Source organism: Cynocephalus volans, chromosome 1 (assembly GCF_027409185.1).
Source record: "Cynocephalus volans isolate mCynVol1 chromosome 1, mCynVol1.pri, whole genome shotgun sequence".
Lineage (NCBI taxonomy): Eukaryota > Metazoa > Chordata > Mammalia > Dermoptera > Cynocephalidae > Cynocephalus > Cynocephalus volans.
Genome location: NC_084460.1, coordinates 95,130,913 through 95,145,151, shown reverse-complemented (window position 1 = coordinate 95,145,151; position 14,239 = coordinate 95,130,913). Strand labels below are relative to the sequence as shown.

General features: G+C 35.6%; 1 protein-coding gene across 5 annotated transcripts in view; it reads left to right on the top strand.

Moving 5' to 3' along the window:
* Positions 1-14,239, top strand: part of PHC3 (polyhomeotic homolog 3) — a 61,354-nt gene that overhangs the window by 10,229 nt on the left and 36,886 nt on the right. For all 5 annotated transcript variants that reach the window (XR_010023624.1, XM_063097270.1, XM_063097264.1 and 2 more), the window contains exons 5-6: positions 8,171-8,329; positions 10,163-10,261. Coding sequence is in view for 4 of the 5 variants with exons in the window: in XM_063097270.1 (XP_062953340.1) it covers positions 8,171-8,329; positions 10,163-10,261 (258 nt within the window). In the remaining variant the exon portion in view is untranslated. The remainder of the gene's footprint in view (positions 1-8,170; positions 8,330-10,162; positions 10,262-14,239) is intronic.

Here is a 14,239-nt window from a genome sequence, read left to right as displayed (position 1 = left end):
AATATATTTGCACCACATATGTTGAATGGCTTGTATCTCTAAAATACCGAAGGCTCTTTTAAAGTAGTAAGGTAAACAATGATAATTTACAAAGGACCTTAATTGGTAATTTTTAAAAGAAAAACTATTTTTGTGTTTTAAACACATGAAAATATATTTGCCATTTTTATAATAAAGAAGTGTATGTAAAATAACAATGACGTACCATTTTCACCCCTCACATTAGAAAACAAGGAAAACCATTTAGATAGTACTCATTGTTGGCAAGGAAGTGAAAAAGTAGGTACACTCACACACTAGTAGTGGAAATGTAAATCAGTACAACTTTTCTGGAGGTTTATTTGACATTGTGGGTGAAAATTTAAAATGTTCATGCCCTTTCACATAGCACTCTAACTTTTAGTGATATTAAAAATGACATAGGTAATTATGCACATAGGCATGGTTTACAATAGTGAAAATTTAAACAATGTTAGTGTCCATTAATTGTGGGTTAGTTAAATGAATGATATTTATTTATTTATTTATTTATTATTTATTAATTTTTTTTTTTGTCTTTTTTTTCATGACCGGCACTCAGCCAGTGAGCGCACCGGACATTCCTATATAGGATCCGAACCCGCGGCGGGAGCGTCGCCACGCTCCCAGTGCTGCACTCTCCCGAGTGCGCCACGGGCTCGGCCCAAATGAATGATATTTAAATCATACAGTAGAATACTATAGCTACTAAAAAATGCTGTATATTTGTTTACAGGAGACACAGATTTCCATTATGTATTAAGTGAAAAAAGCAAGAATGCATAGTGTGATCTCATTTGACTTATTTTATTTTGGTTATTTTTCAATTCTAAAATTTCCACTTGGTTCTTCTTTGTATCTTCTGTTTCTTTGCTAAGACTTTCTATAATCTTTATCAGATAATTTTAATATCTCTGTCATCTTAGTGATGGCACCTGTTGTCTTTTTCATTCAGTTTGAGATTTTCCTGGTTCTTGGTATGATGAGTGATTTTTGATTGAAACCTGGACATTTTTAGTATTATGTTGTGTGACTGTGCATTTTATTTAAATTTTCTGTTTTGGCTGGTTTCTTCTGAGTTAGAGGGTGTGCTACCTCCTTACTGCCATATGGGTTAGAAGTCCAGGTTCCCCAGTTGGCCTCCCTTGACACCCATGGGATGCTCCTCACAATTGCTCAGCTGGGGTGGAAGTTGTGGCTCCTCACTAAGCCTCCACCAAAGCCTCCCTGGCTGGAAAGAATAGGCATGACTTGTTACTGCTCCCTGCATGGTCTCTACTGATACCACAAGGTGCATGGGAATGGTGGTGATGGTTTATTACTATTTGGGTGGGAGACAAGTCTTGGGTCTCTATCTGGCCTTCTCTGACACTAACCCATTGGAGGGATCAGAAGGATCAGGGTGATTTGTTACACCCTGATGGGGTAGAAGTCTAGTTTTTTACAGGCATGGGTGGGGCCACAGTTTGTTCTGTAGTGTTTGGCTGGAATAGAGTAATTATTGTCTGTGTCACTAAGCTGTCCCTTTCCTGGTCCTTTGGCTAAAAAGAGCAGGATTTTATTGGGGTTTTTCTGTTTACTCGCTCGTGTTGGTGTTTCTGGGTTACTGGCTTCTTTAGCTCCAGGTTAAGGTTACATGAGACAAGAAGAAAACCCAGGGAACTCACCACCATGTTGTTCACTGGGTTCTGAGGTTTCTAGCCAGTCTGCTCTTCTCCAGTTTTTGGGGTCTTCTTATGTTTATTTTATATGTAACATCCAGCGTTTTTAGTTGTACTTAGTGGGAGGAATTGGGAAAAGTACATCTATTCCATCTTTCTGGAAACAGAATTCCTGTCATTTAACTTATTTTTAAAAAGTTATATCTATGTATTTGTCTGATTATTAGGCAGAAAATCTGTAATGATGCACAACAAACTGTTATCAGTGGTTACCTCTGAGGAAGGAAGTTGAAGAGCTTTATTTTATAAATTTTATATTGCCTAAATAAAACATGAATATACTCTGGTTGTCTAAGAGATAGACAATACACATGTGCAGAGTAAAAGTGACCATCCCCCTTCAGTAGTCCCATTTGCCCTGACAAAGTTTTGTGTGAAGCTTATCTTATTACTATGCATTTCTATACATAAATGTAAATAGATAGGCCTATGGTTAATTTTGTTTGTTTTAATATAAGTGAAGTGCCATCATATTCTTTATGTACTTTCTCTTCTGAGTAGTTGGGCATTGTAGCTGGAAAGGATTATATGGCTAGAAACTACGGTCATAAGTCTCTAAATGACTCAAGGGCTGCTTGGACCTCATTCCCTTTTCTGGCTGCTTTTTGGCCCTGGAATCTACGTTAATCCCAGATGTTCAGACTTTAATTCACTATACTATTTTCTCAAAAGGGGAAAAAACTTGTTCTTGATAGCTTTCTAGTTATCGTGCTAGACAAGATGTGTTTTTGAAGCCCAGTTAGTTGTATTTCTTTTCATTCATGCATTCACTTATTCATTCACCAAATATTCTTTGAGCATTTATTATGTGCCAAACATCCTTTTTGGTGCTGGGTACAGTAACACTACAAACAAAAATCTCTGTTGTCATGGAGCTAGGAATAGACAGATAGTAAACAAGTATGTCAGATGGTGGTATATGCTAAGAAGAAAAGTAAAGCAAGGAAGGGAATTGGGTTGGGGAATTTGCTCTTTTAGTTAGGATGAGCAGGGAAATCCTTGTTAATAATGATGGCATTTGAAGGGGGGTGAGGGAGGCAGACAGGCTTCAGGAACAGAAAGGGCAGTGTGGCTGGTGTGGAATGAGAGAGTGGGAGTGTGGATTAGATATGTTGGAGAGGTAAGTGTAATCTTAATCATGAGGTGATTATAAGACCTTTGAGTTTCACTCAGCAGCAGTTGGGAATCTATTGGAGAACTACTTCAGTAGGGAAGTGGCATGATCTCACACAGGCTTTAACTACAATGTTGAGAGTAGTCTCTAGGGGGAAAGACAGAAGCATGGAGACCAGTTAAGTGGATTCTTGCAAAAATCAAAGTTTAAGATATTTGCGGCTTGGACTATGAGGGTGATGGTAAAGGTGGTTAACTAGATTCTGAATATGTTTTTTTCTTGAGCATTTTATTTTAGAAATTTGGATATCTTTTGAAAGGAGAGCTAACAGGATATGCTGGTGGATTGAAGAAAAGATGTGAGGAAAGGTGAGGAGTAAAGGACAACTCCGTAATGTTTTGAGCCAGACATCTGGAAGCATGGAATAGCTAAAGCAGGTGTTGGAGAAGAAAATCACGAGTTCAGTTCTGGACATGTTAAGTTTGTGATGTGTATTAGACACCAACCTCTAGATGTTGATTAGGTACTGGATATATGAGTTTGGAGTTAAATGTAGAGGTATGGTGATTAATGATGGATGTCTCATGCAGCTCATTGAAAATTCAAGTCACAAGAGTATCTGATGACTTCACTACTGTTTGTGGTTTATCATGAGAGAAAGTTTGGTAGAATAGAGGAGATAAGAGACCTGGGTTTTAATCTTAAATTCTGTGACTGACCAGTGATGTGACTTAGGACAAATCATTTAACCTCCTTGAACTCCAATTTTCTATAAAATTACATTGTCTAATCAGATGTTTTTTAGTCATTTCATCTATATGTCTCTGGATCTGGATCAAGGAGAAGAATCTGAATTGTGTCCTCCCAAAATTCATATGTTGAAGCCATAACCCATATGACTGTGTTAGAGATAGGGCCTTTGAGGAGGTGATTAAAGTTAAATGAGGCTATAGTGTGGAACCATGATCGGATAGAACTGGTGTCCTTATAAAAGAGTAAGAGACACCAGTGATCGCTCCACCATGTGAGGATACAGTGAGAAGATGGCCCTTGGCTAACCAGGAAGAGAGCCCTAACCAGAAACCGAATCAGCTGGCACATTAATTTTTGGACTTCCCATCCTCTAGAACTGTGAGGAATAAATTTCTGTTGTTTAAGCCACCCAGTTTGTGGTATTTTGTTATGGCAGCCTAACACAGTTTGGGCTCTGGGCTTTACCTTAAGCTTTAGCTAGCTGTAACAGTTCTGTGATCTGTTTGAATGTCAAGTTCTGAACAAGATTGTGCTTGAAGGAAGGGTATTATTAAAAAAGAAGTTTGAGAATCAGTGGTTTAGATGTTTATCTAAGATTCTTTCAGGGTTTCTTAAATAGTTATAAAAATATTAAAATAAAAAATATTGCAAATAATACACATACCCATCACACAGTAGGCATGTAATATTTGTTGAAAGATGAATGGTAGGAGTTATAAACATCAAGTAGAATATATAATACATAATATATGTTAAGTCCTGATTACTGCAAGTGTATTATCTGTAATGCAGAGAGTCACTTTAGGATATATTGTGATTGCCTGAAATTGGGTTATAAAAGAGAGTCTAACCCTGACCTCAGGGATGAGTTTCTTTGGTTGCCAGTTATGGACAGGCAGCCAATTAGCAAGTATATCTGTTTTCCAACAGTGTGCTAGTTGCCAACAGTGTATGAGTTCCCTTTTCTCTGCATCCTCTCAGCATTTGGGTTTTTTTTTGTCTTTTTGATAATAGCCATTCTAACTGGGGTGAGATGATATCTCATTGTGATTTTGATTTGCATTACCCTGATTATTAGTGATACTGAGCACTTTTTCATGTAACTGTTGGCCATTTGTATGTCTTCTTTTTAGAAATGTCTATTCAAGTCATTTGCCCATTTTAAAATCAGGTTATTAGAGGCTTGTTTTTTTTTTTTTGCTGTTGCATTGTTTAAGTTGTATATTCTAGATATTAATCACTTGTAAGATGAATAGTTTGAAAATATTTTCTCCCATTCTGCCAGTTGCCTCTGTACTCTGTTGACTGTTTCCTTTGCTGTGCAGCAAATTTTTAGTTTGATGTATGTTCTATTTGTCTATTTTTGCTTTTGTTGCCTGTACTTCAGAAGTCGTCTCCATAAAATTTCTGCCCAGACTAATGTCTTGGAGTGTTTCCCCTATGTTTTTCTTCTGGTATTTTTATAGTTTCAGGTCTTATATTTAAGTGTTTAGTCCTTTTTGAGTTGATTGTGGTCTATAGTGAAAGATAGGGTTCTAGTTTATTTTTTCTGCATATGGATATCCAGTTTTCCCAGCACCATTTGTTGAAGAGCTGTCCTTTCCCCAACGTATGTTCTTAGTTCCTTTATAAAAATCATTTGGCTATAGATGCATACATGGATTTATTTCTGGGTTTTCTATTCAGTTCTGTGGTTCATGTGTCTGTTTTTATGCCTTACCAGGCTTCCCCCCCCTCCCCCCCCAGGTATCATTGCCATTTTTAATGATAAATCCCTGTGACACTTTCATAAACCTCTGAGGATTTTCTAACCACAGTTTGGGAGGAAAAATTAATATATGTTTACAGGCTGCTCTTGGGTCACTAATGAATGCATGCCACCCAAGAAAACTGTCTCTTGCCAATTGCCCTCTTTGAAGTCTCTGCATTATTTTACACCATTTATCAGACTTTTTCTTCTTCCTTTAATCCTCTCATTTTTTATTTCAAACCAACACTGGATTATTGCTACTCCAACCTGTCTGGCTGATCTGTCTATCTTCTTCATAAGCTTCTTTCCCTTTTCCATGGCCACAGCAGAGGACTAAACCTTCTGGTTTTCTCCCCACTTCATGCTTACTTTTCATTTGCTTAATCAACTGTGCTGATACTGGGCCTGTTTCTCCAGTTCTTCATTTTGAAGGCTGCATTTGCAGGGTCCTCTATCAGCTAGCTTCATTTGATTAGACCAAATGGAGGCACTGGAGGAAAAAGGAGGCACTAACTGGAGGCTCTGAGGGAAGGTAGAAGGATAAGGATAGGGAAAATCAGGTATTTCTTTCTTACCCTTTCTCTGGCTTGGGTGCCATAACTGATGCCTTGACTGGAGTTGGATGGCTCAAGATGGCTTCCCTCACAAATTATTTTGGCTGTTGACTGGGTTCTTCTTCATGTGATCTCTCATCTTGTAGTAGCTAGACTGGGCATGATGGTCTGAGGATTTCATGAGGGCAAGCGTGGAGCTTCTCTACACCATAAGCTTCTTGGGAAAGTTGGCAACAAATTCTTTGTCTTGCCATTCTATCTTCTTCATGCTGGCTGTCTTACTCTGTTTTGTGCTGCTATAGCAAAATACCTGAAACTGGGTAATTTATAATGAAAAGGAATTTATTGGGTCACAGTTCCGGAAGCTGAGAGGTTTAAGATTGAGGGGCCAGTATCTGGCAAGAGCCTTCTTGATGTTTCATCCCATGACAGAAGACAGGAAGGCAAGAGAGGGTGAGAGAGAAAACACAAGGCTGTTTTGATTACTATAGTTTTTTAGTATGTTTTGAAATCAGATAGTGTAATGCCTCCAGCTCTGTTCTTTTTGCTCAGGATTGCTCTGGCTGTTTGGGGTCTTCTGTGGTTCTACATGAATTTTAGGACTGGTTTTTCTATTTCTGTGAAGAATGTCATTGATATTTTGATAGGGATTGCATTGAATTTGTAGACTGCTTTGGGTAGTAGGATTTAAATATTTTGTTAAAATTATGAAATGCTTAAAAGATACAGATACATTAGTGAATTAGATAAGCAACTCTTGTGTACCCACTATAGTTTTTTAAAAACTTTTTATTTTTAAATAATTATAGACTCATAGGAAGTTGCAGATATAGTACAGATTTCCTCCTATGTGGCCTTACCTCAGCTTCCTCTAGTCACTATTCAGTTGAACAAATGTCCTGAACTAGTTCAAATGCTAGGGTCTTGGGATGGATTATGGAACCATGTAGGGAGTGTAAATTTGGACTCTATACCCCTATGTAGTAAAAAGCCTGGAGTTCTGATTCACAAAGGTGCCTCTCTCCCAGTCCAGTGGGAGCAGGGCAGATGCAAGCTTCCTTGCTGCTTCTCGGAGTGTATGGGTGGAGCTTTTCCAGCTCTTTTTTTCACATAATGAACAGTTCTTTTCAGGATCTTGGCTCAAAATAGGTATAGTACTCCCCTGAAGTAGGCTCAAAGTTGGGTCTTCTGTGTCTGTAGGCCCATTATACCCATGTAGACTGCCTTGGTGTCAGCTGGAACTTTTATCTCTGGCTTTGAGTTTCTTCTTTTCTGGCACCTGGGAATTTCCCTCTCCCCTCTCCCCTTTTGAGCTCAGCTATATATTCTGATTTTTCATATTGATCTAGCATTTAGTGAGTGTATTTGGGCACATGGATGTGTTAGTCCAGTCTGCCTTGTTGCTTAAATCAGAAGTCTAAATAAACTTCTTTAAATTTATTCTCTGCTTTGTTCCACAAAAAGGATTTGAGGTTGGGTTATGTTACTGTCTCTTTAAAAATATTATTTATTGCTAAAATGGGTAATACTGAAATTGGAAAGATAAAAAAGGATATACATGTTTTCCCTTGCCCTGTTCTCCTACTTACCCCACTCCAGTTTCCCTTCACAGATACAACCAGTTACCAGTTTTTTATATATCCTTCTAGGATCAACTATGCATTAGTATATTCTTTAACAACAATTTTAAAATTTAAAGTAGTGTTTATAATTTAATTTCGTAGCCAGTATTCTGGATTTTTATCTGTTTGACAGATAGCAATTGTATTTTCTTCTGCTCTGAGAGCTTTTGAGTCAAAACTTTAATTATCTGTTACATGTGTGTTTTTATGTATATGAATGGATCATCTGTTTTAATATTTGTTCACTTCACAAGCCCCTCAAAATGTGAAGAGTACAACAAAATAGTGTCAACTGTTGATAGACTGTTTTGTTATAATGTGGAATATTAAAATAATGGAACATTAGCTCTAATTTGGGGGAGGTAGTCGAAATGATATTTTAAGATACTATAAGTCTTGTTGAAGCATATTGTGGATATCCTTAAAAATTGTCCTGATTACTTACCAGTCCATGCTATTGTTTGCATATGAGCAAAAGTTGCCTAAAGAAGTGAGGGAGTCTGTCAAAGGTGAAGGCTCCTCTTTTAGGTTCCTTAGCCACAGTTTATACCATTGATTGCCTTACTGCTGCTTGGTGAAATTCATTAACATCAAAGCAAGAAACGGAAGCCTATGACCTAATATGTTTTCTTCCTTAGATCAACCTCTCTACTTCTCCTACACCTGCACAGTTAATAAGCCGTTCTCAGGCTTCCAGTTCTACCAGCGGCAGTATTACACAACAGACTATGTTACTAGGGAGTACTTCCCCTACCCTAACGGCAAGCCAAGCTCAAATGTATCTCCGAGCTCAAATGGTAAGATATGAGCTACCAGATTTTTTCAGTGTTTAGGACTTGAGAGATCAAAATGTTTTCTGATTTTATGCAGTAAGAGACATATTTAATATTTAAGAAATGTTTAACAGTTTTTTGTGTATGTTTGCTCAGCTTTTGTACATTTATGTCATGAAAAATTCTACTTTTAATTAGTAGGCCTACTTGGTATCAATAATATTTATCAACATTGGGAAGCTAATAAGAGATTCTGTATCAATTCTGTAAGTTAGAATTTATATCCTGGGATCTTCTGAAATCTGGATTGGAGATCCTGATAATTTCCCAGATGACTTTTAGCTTTGGTTATTCCCATCTCAAATTCTACAAGATTATTTGTGTTCTAATGCTCACTTTGATCTTTCTTAAATATAGAAATATTAATTTGGTTACTCTGTATTTGGGTAGCTACTGATTTCCCAGTTTAATTTCTGAGCTTCTTTAAGGAATGTAGAAATTGGTTGACATTTATTGTATTTGATGTCTTTACAGGGGGCTAGACAAAAGTTTTGGCCCTAATACGTATTTACTTATATATTTTTTTGTCCATTGCAAATATATCTCTGGATCCCCAGTTCTCCACCTAAAATTGCAAAGAAAGTTTATAGTCATAATTCTAACAGGAAGTAATGGCACAACCCACCTTTTAGTCTCAGATTATTCAATAAATATTATGCTATTTCTGGATTTTTTTCCCCCATGACATCTTATTTAACTAATAATATGCTTTAAAGTTAGCTTGAACTGTTTGAAATTGTTGCTCCTTGACCATTTTTGACCTCTAAAATTTCATATGGTTCAGACTAAATGGAGTATCTTCTCTTTAGTTAGTATCTTCAGGCTGTTCATACTGGAAGTTACTTTTTTGTGAAAGTTTTACTTTGTTGTTGAATTCACTTAAATTTAGTATACTAAAGAACTGAAGTTTAAAAAAGCACTTAATTGGTCATTTAAATTTAAACAGCAATGAATAACTCTTGATACAGTTTTGAAATAGAGTATATACACATTCTTTGAAACAACTGTCTTAATTTACTGAGTTGAATTAGATAATCTGAGTAGATTGTTTGCCTTAGAAATTAATGGCATTTGTTTTGATATTGAAAAAAAATTTTTAAAGAGAGAGTGATGAGTAAATAGATTGAGTGTGTCTTCCCCCCCACCTTTTTTTTTTTGATGTGAAGCTTTTTTGCAGGCTCTTGTTGAATTTTGACATGTTGTAGCATTTACGTTTACAATGAATATTTCTTTTCAAATAGTTTTAAAATCAAGAGCAACTTAGGTTTGTCCTATAGATCCTTTGTAGCTGAATGACACATTTGTAGTGTAGACTGTGGCATAGTTATTCCTGTGGTAAATAGAACTGGAAAAACTTTTTGTATTTCTGTTCATGTTTCTCACTGAAATTTCATTTGAGTCCCAAAATAGTGACTTTAGTTGTCTATTTTAACTTTTCATTTTAGGAATCCTATCACAGTAGTTTTGAGTTGGGAAAAATTTAAGTACAATAGTTTATTTGGGATAAAACTTGGTCTGAGGATTTCATGTCACCAAAATATATTTTCTTTTTTAAGCACTGATTTATTTTTCTACTCATCAGAGTCATGAGCTGTTTTAAAAATGTTTATGATTTTTTTTTTTGAGTTCTCTATTATCAGAAACTTCTCTTTGTCATGTAAAACCTTTTGCTTAGGAGATAATCCTAAACTGCATTGTCTTTCTGTCACAGATTTCAGTCTCTCTTGCCTGCTATACATTGTGTGTGGGACATGTTCTTTTGTCTTAGGGTATTTTTTTGGTTTTCTGTCTGTACAGCTGATTTTCACACCCGCTACCACTGTGGCTGCTGTACAGTCTGACATTCCTGTTGTCTCGTCGTCATCGTCCTCTTCCTGTCAGTCCGCTGCTACTCAGGTGAGCTTGTCTAGCTTCATAATGTGGTACAGTACTTGAGGTCTGGATCTTCAGGTTAAAGATACACATTGCATTTGTGTTTCAGTTACTGATGGTTTCAGTGCTCTTTGTCATGCATTTCAGATTGAAATTTAATACAATACATGAGAAATTCAAGAAAATGTTTTTGTTCTGTAGAAATTATAATACAATTAAATGGGTTATTTTATGTTAATCATGTTAATGAGAACATTTGCTAATGATATAGTATGATTAGTTTTATTGTAAAACAGATTTATTTCTCTTATGCGAGATGAATTCTTTTGTATAGATTCCTTTGCAAGCAGTTACTTAGTCAGTATGAATTTTAAGTTTAAAAATGAATTAAATTAGGCAAATTTTAAATTTTAAAAATTGAGTAGAATATTACTTTATTTGGTACTGTGGAAAAAGTGAACCTTAACTTTCTCCTCACAACATTCACAAAAATAAGCTAGAAGTACAATGTAGACCTTAAAGTAAAAGCTAATACTGTAAATTTTCTAGAGGAAAACATAGGAGAATATTTTTGCAACTGTAGGGTAGGCAATGCTTTCTTAGGATGCAGAAAGCAGTAACGGGCTGGCTGGTTAGCTCAGTTGGTTAGAGCACAGCCTTATAGCACCAATGTCACAGGTTCAGGTCCCTGTACCAGCTAGCCGCCAAAAAGCAAAACAAAACAAAAAGTACTAACCATAAAAGAAAATAATGACAAAGTGGCTTTTATAAAAATTAAAAACTCTTCTTCAAAAGATAGCACAGGGCTGAGCCCATGGCGCACTCGGGAGAGTGCGGCGCTGGGAGCGCGGCGACGCTCCTGCCGCAGGTTCAGATCCTATATGGGAATGGCCGGTGCACTCACTGGCTGAGTGCCGGTCATGAAAAAGACAAAAAAAAAAAAAAAGATACCACAAAAATGGAAGAAGCAAGTCACAGACTAAGGGAATATGTTCACAATACATAGATCTGACAAAGGACTTATATCCAGAATGTTCAAAGTGTGCTTACAGTCAATAATAAGATCATAAGCAACTCAATTAAAAATGGGCAAAAGACTTGAACAGACACTTCACAAAAGACAGTGTACAAGAAAGGCCAGTAACCACATGAAAAAATGCTTAACATTATTGATCATTATAGAAATGCAAATTAAAACCACTAGTATCACCACACAGACATTAGAATGGCTGAAAGGAAAAAGACTGATACTACCACATATTGGCAAGAATGTGGAGCAACCAGACTCTCATACATTGCTGGCAAGACTGTAAAATGGCACGATCACTTTGGAAAACAATTTGGCAGTTCCTTACAAAGTTTAGTATGCATTTAACATGTGGCCCAGCAATCCTGCTCCTAGGTGTTTACTCTAAGATATCTAAAAACATACATCCACATAAAGACATGTTAAATGAATGTTCATGGCAGCTCTATTCAGAATAGCCCCAAACTGGAAAAAACCAAATGTCATTTAACCGCTGAGTGGATAAACAGATTGTGGTATGTTCATGCAGTGGAACTACTCAGAAATAAAAAAGAAAAAACTACTGATGCATCTCAGAAACATGTTTAGCAAAAGAAGCTAGACACAAGTACATACTCTGTGATTCCATTTATATGAAATTTTAGAACAAGTAAAACTATCTATAGTGACAAAAATCAGATTAGTGGTTCCTAGGGCAGAAGGTGGGAGAGATTGATTGGGAAGGGGCATGAATGAACTTTTAGGATGATGGAAATGTTTTATATCTTGATTGGGGCATTGGTTACATGGTCCGTACATATGTCAGAACTCATTGAATTGGTTTGTTCATTTTATTGTATGTAAGTTATACCTCAATAAATTTGATAAAAATGAATTAGATTGAGTAAATTTTAAATTAAAACAATTGAGTAGAATGTTACTTTGTATGATACTGTTTTGGTATTTTTCCATAATAAATGTCTTAGGCTACATATGGCAGAAGGTAGTGTATCTTTGGGTCATCCTTGGCTTCTTGTTTTTAAACTAATAATCTCAAACTTCTGTTAAAAAGTAAGAAATGAGATAGTAATAATATTCTGTGGGATTTTTCATAATTTTCATATACTACTATATATATAAAGATGGTGGTCAGTTAAACTTAGGTTTCTCCTAACTTGCTCTGTGACTCTCCACAATTCCTTAACTTTGTTGGACTTTTCTTTCCACATTTACAGAATGAGACCATTGTCTTTGTTAACTTTAAGATTTTTTTCAGCTCTAAACTTATTTACAATGTCTTCTTGTAGAATGAATTTGTTGAAGTAATGATCTTCCTGTTCTCTTTGTTTTGGTTTTATAAAACCTATTAGAGCTAGACCATTGTCAACATCCAGAATATTTTAAATTTTAGTTTTTCATTTATATTTGACTTTGTTCCAACTAAGATTTTAATTAATTTACATGGTACATAAAATAAAACATGATAAAATAAATTGAAAGCATGTAAGAAGAAAAGCACAGATAAGAGTAGGAAAGTAGCATGGAGCTAGAAGTGAGATTGCTACTCAACTTACGTGCATGAAGTTCTGTATAGACTTAAGTTCAACTCCCACTTCATTCATTTATTAAATGTATGACTTTAGACAAGTTACCAAACATCTCTAATACTCATTCCTACTTTTAGGGGAAGTTGAAAGATGAGTAATGTGTGTTTAGTATTTAGAACATCATAGGCACTAAGTAAGTAGTACTTTTTTTGTAGAGGTGGGGGGATAGGAAGACCTGGGTTCAAATTCTGACTTCAGCAACAACAATTGCCAGCTTTGTTATCTGCCAGCTGATTGATTTTGGACAAGGTCATAGTATAATATTTGTCATAGGTATCAACTTTGGAGCCAGACTCACTGGGTTCAAATACTTGCTCTACCATCTTATTATATACTCTTAACTGCTCACCTCAGTTTTAACAATATAAAATAAAATAAACTGTTATAAAATAAAGGGTTGTTGTAATGATTAAATATATTAATAAGTGTAAAACAAAACAGTGTCTGATACACAGTCAGCACTCACCAAATGGTAGCTGTTAATATTATCCTTCCTAAGCCTCAGTTTCTTTGCTGTAAACTGCAAGTAATAGCTCAGAGTTGTTATAAGAAATAAATGAGGCAATAATCATAAAGCATTTAGCGTAGTGCCTGCCACATAAGATTACATGCTACTAATTACTATTTTTGTTATACATTGTCTGAAGATGAGTCACAAAGTCAGTTCTTAGCTTTGAAGTAGCTAATAGTGAAGAGAGAAACACACCATTTAAAGGATTTACAGCTTCCAAGGTAAAACAAAGCAGTTGCTTAGGAACATACAACTCTTTCTAACAGGCTCTCTAGAACACAATTTGTCTTGAGGGTTCTCATGAAGAAAATATCTTTAATAGCATCCTTAACATGAGTGTAGTCAAAGTAATTTATGAAAGTGGTCTTCGGGGTCCAGTTTGATATGTTCTGGGTATGTGGCTCTGTGATGATCTGACTTAATTAAGGGTGGACTTTTGAGGAACTAGAGGAATGGATTGACCTTTTAGAAATTTGTCTGTGAATGTTGTTTTTCTTTGCTGTGCTTTTAAAATGGTAGTGAATAAAGCTAGTGGTAGGTGATGCTAATGCTTTGTACACTCAAGTGGTAACTTTCCTCAGGTTCAGGATTGTTAGTTTTAAAAAATTTCTACTCCACTTTGTTGATTTTTTAAAATTATATTTGCAGTTTCAAAAAAATAATAATTTGCTTGTAATCAAGAAATAACTAATTTGAAGTTTTATTTTAATGGTATTTAAGCTATAGAAGTCAGTTTAACAGTTCATTTTTCCTTAGTATAAACATTTTTTATAGCATACTGTAAAAAAAAAAAGAAATCTGGAATGTCTTACCCTTATTTACTATATTAAATGCTCTATCCCTTCTCTTTACCATGCAAAGAAAAAAAAATTTTTTTT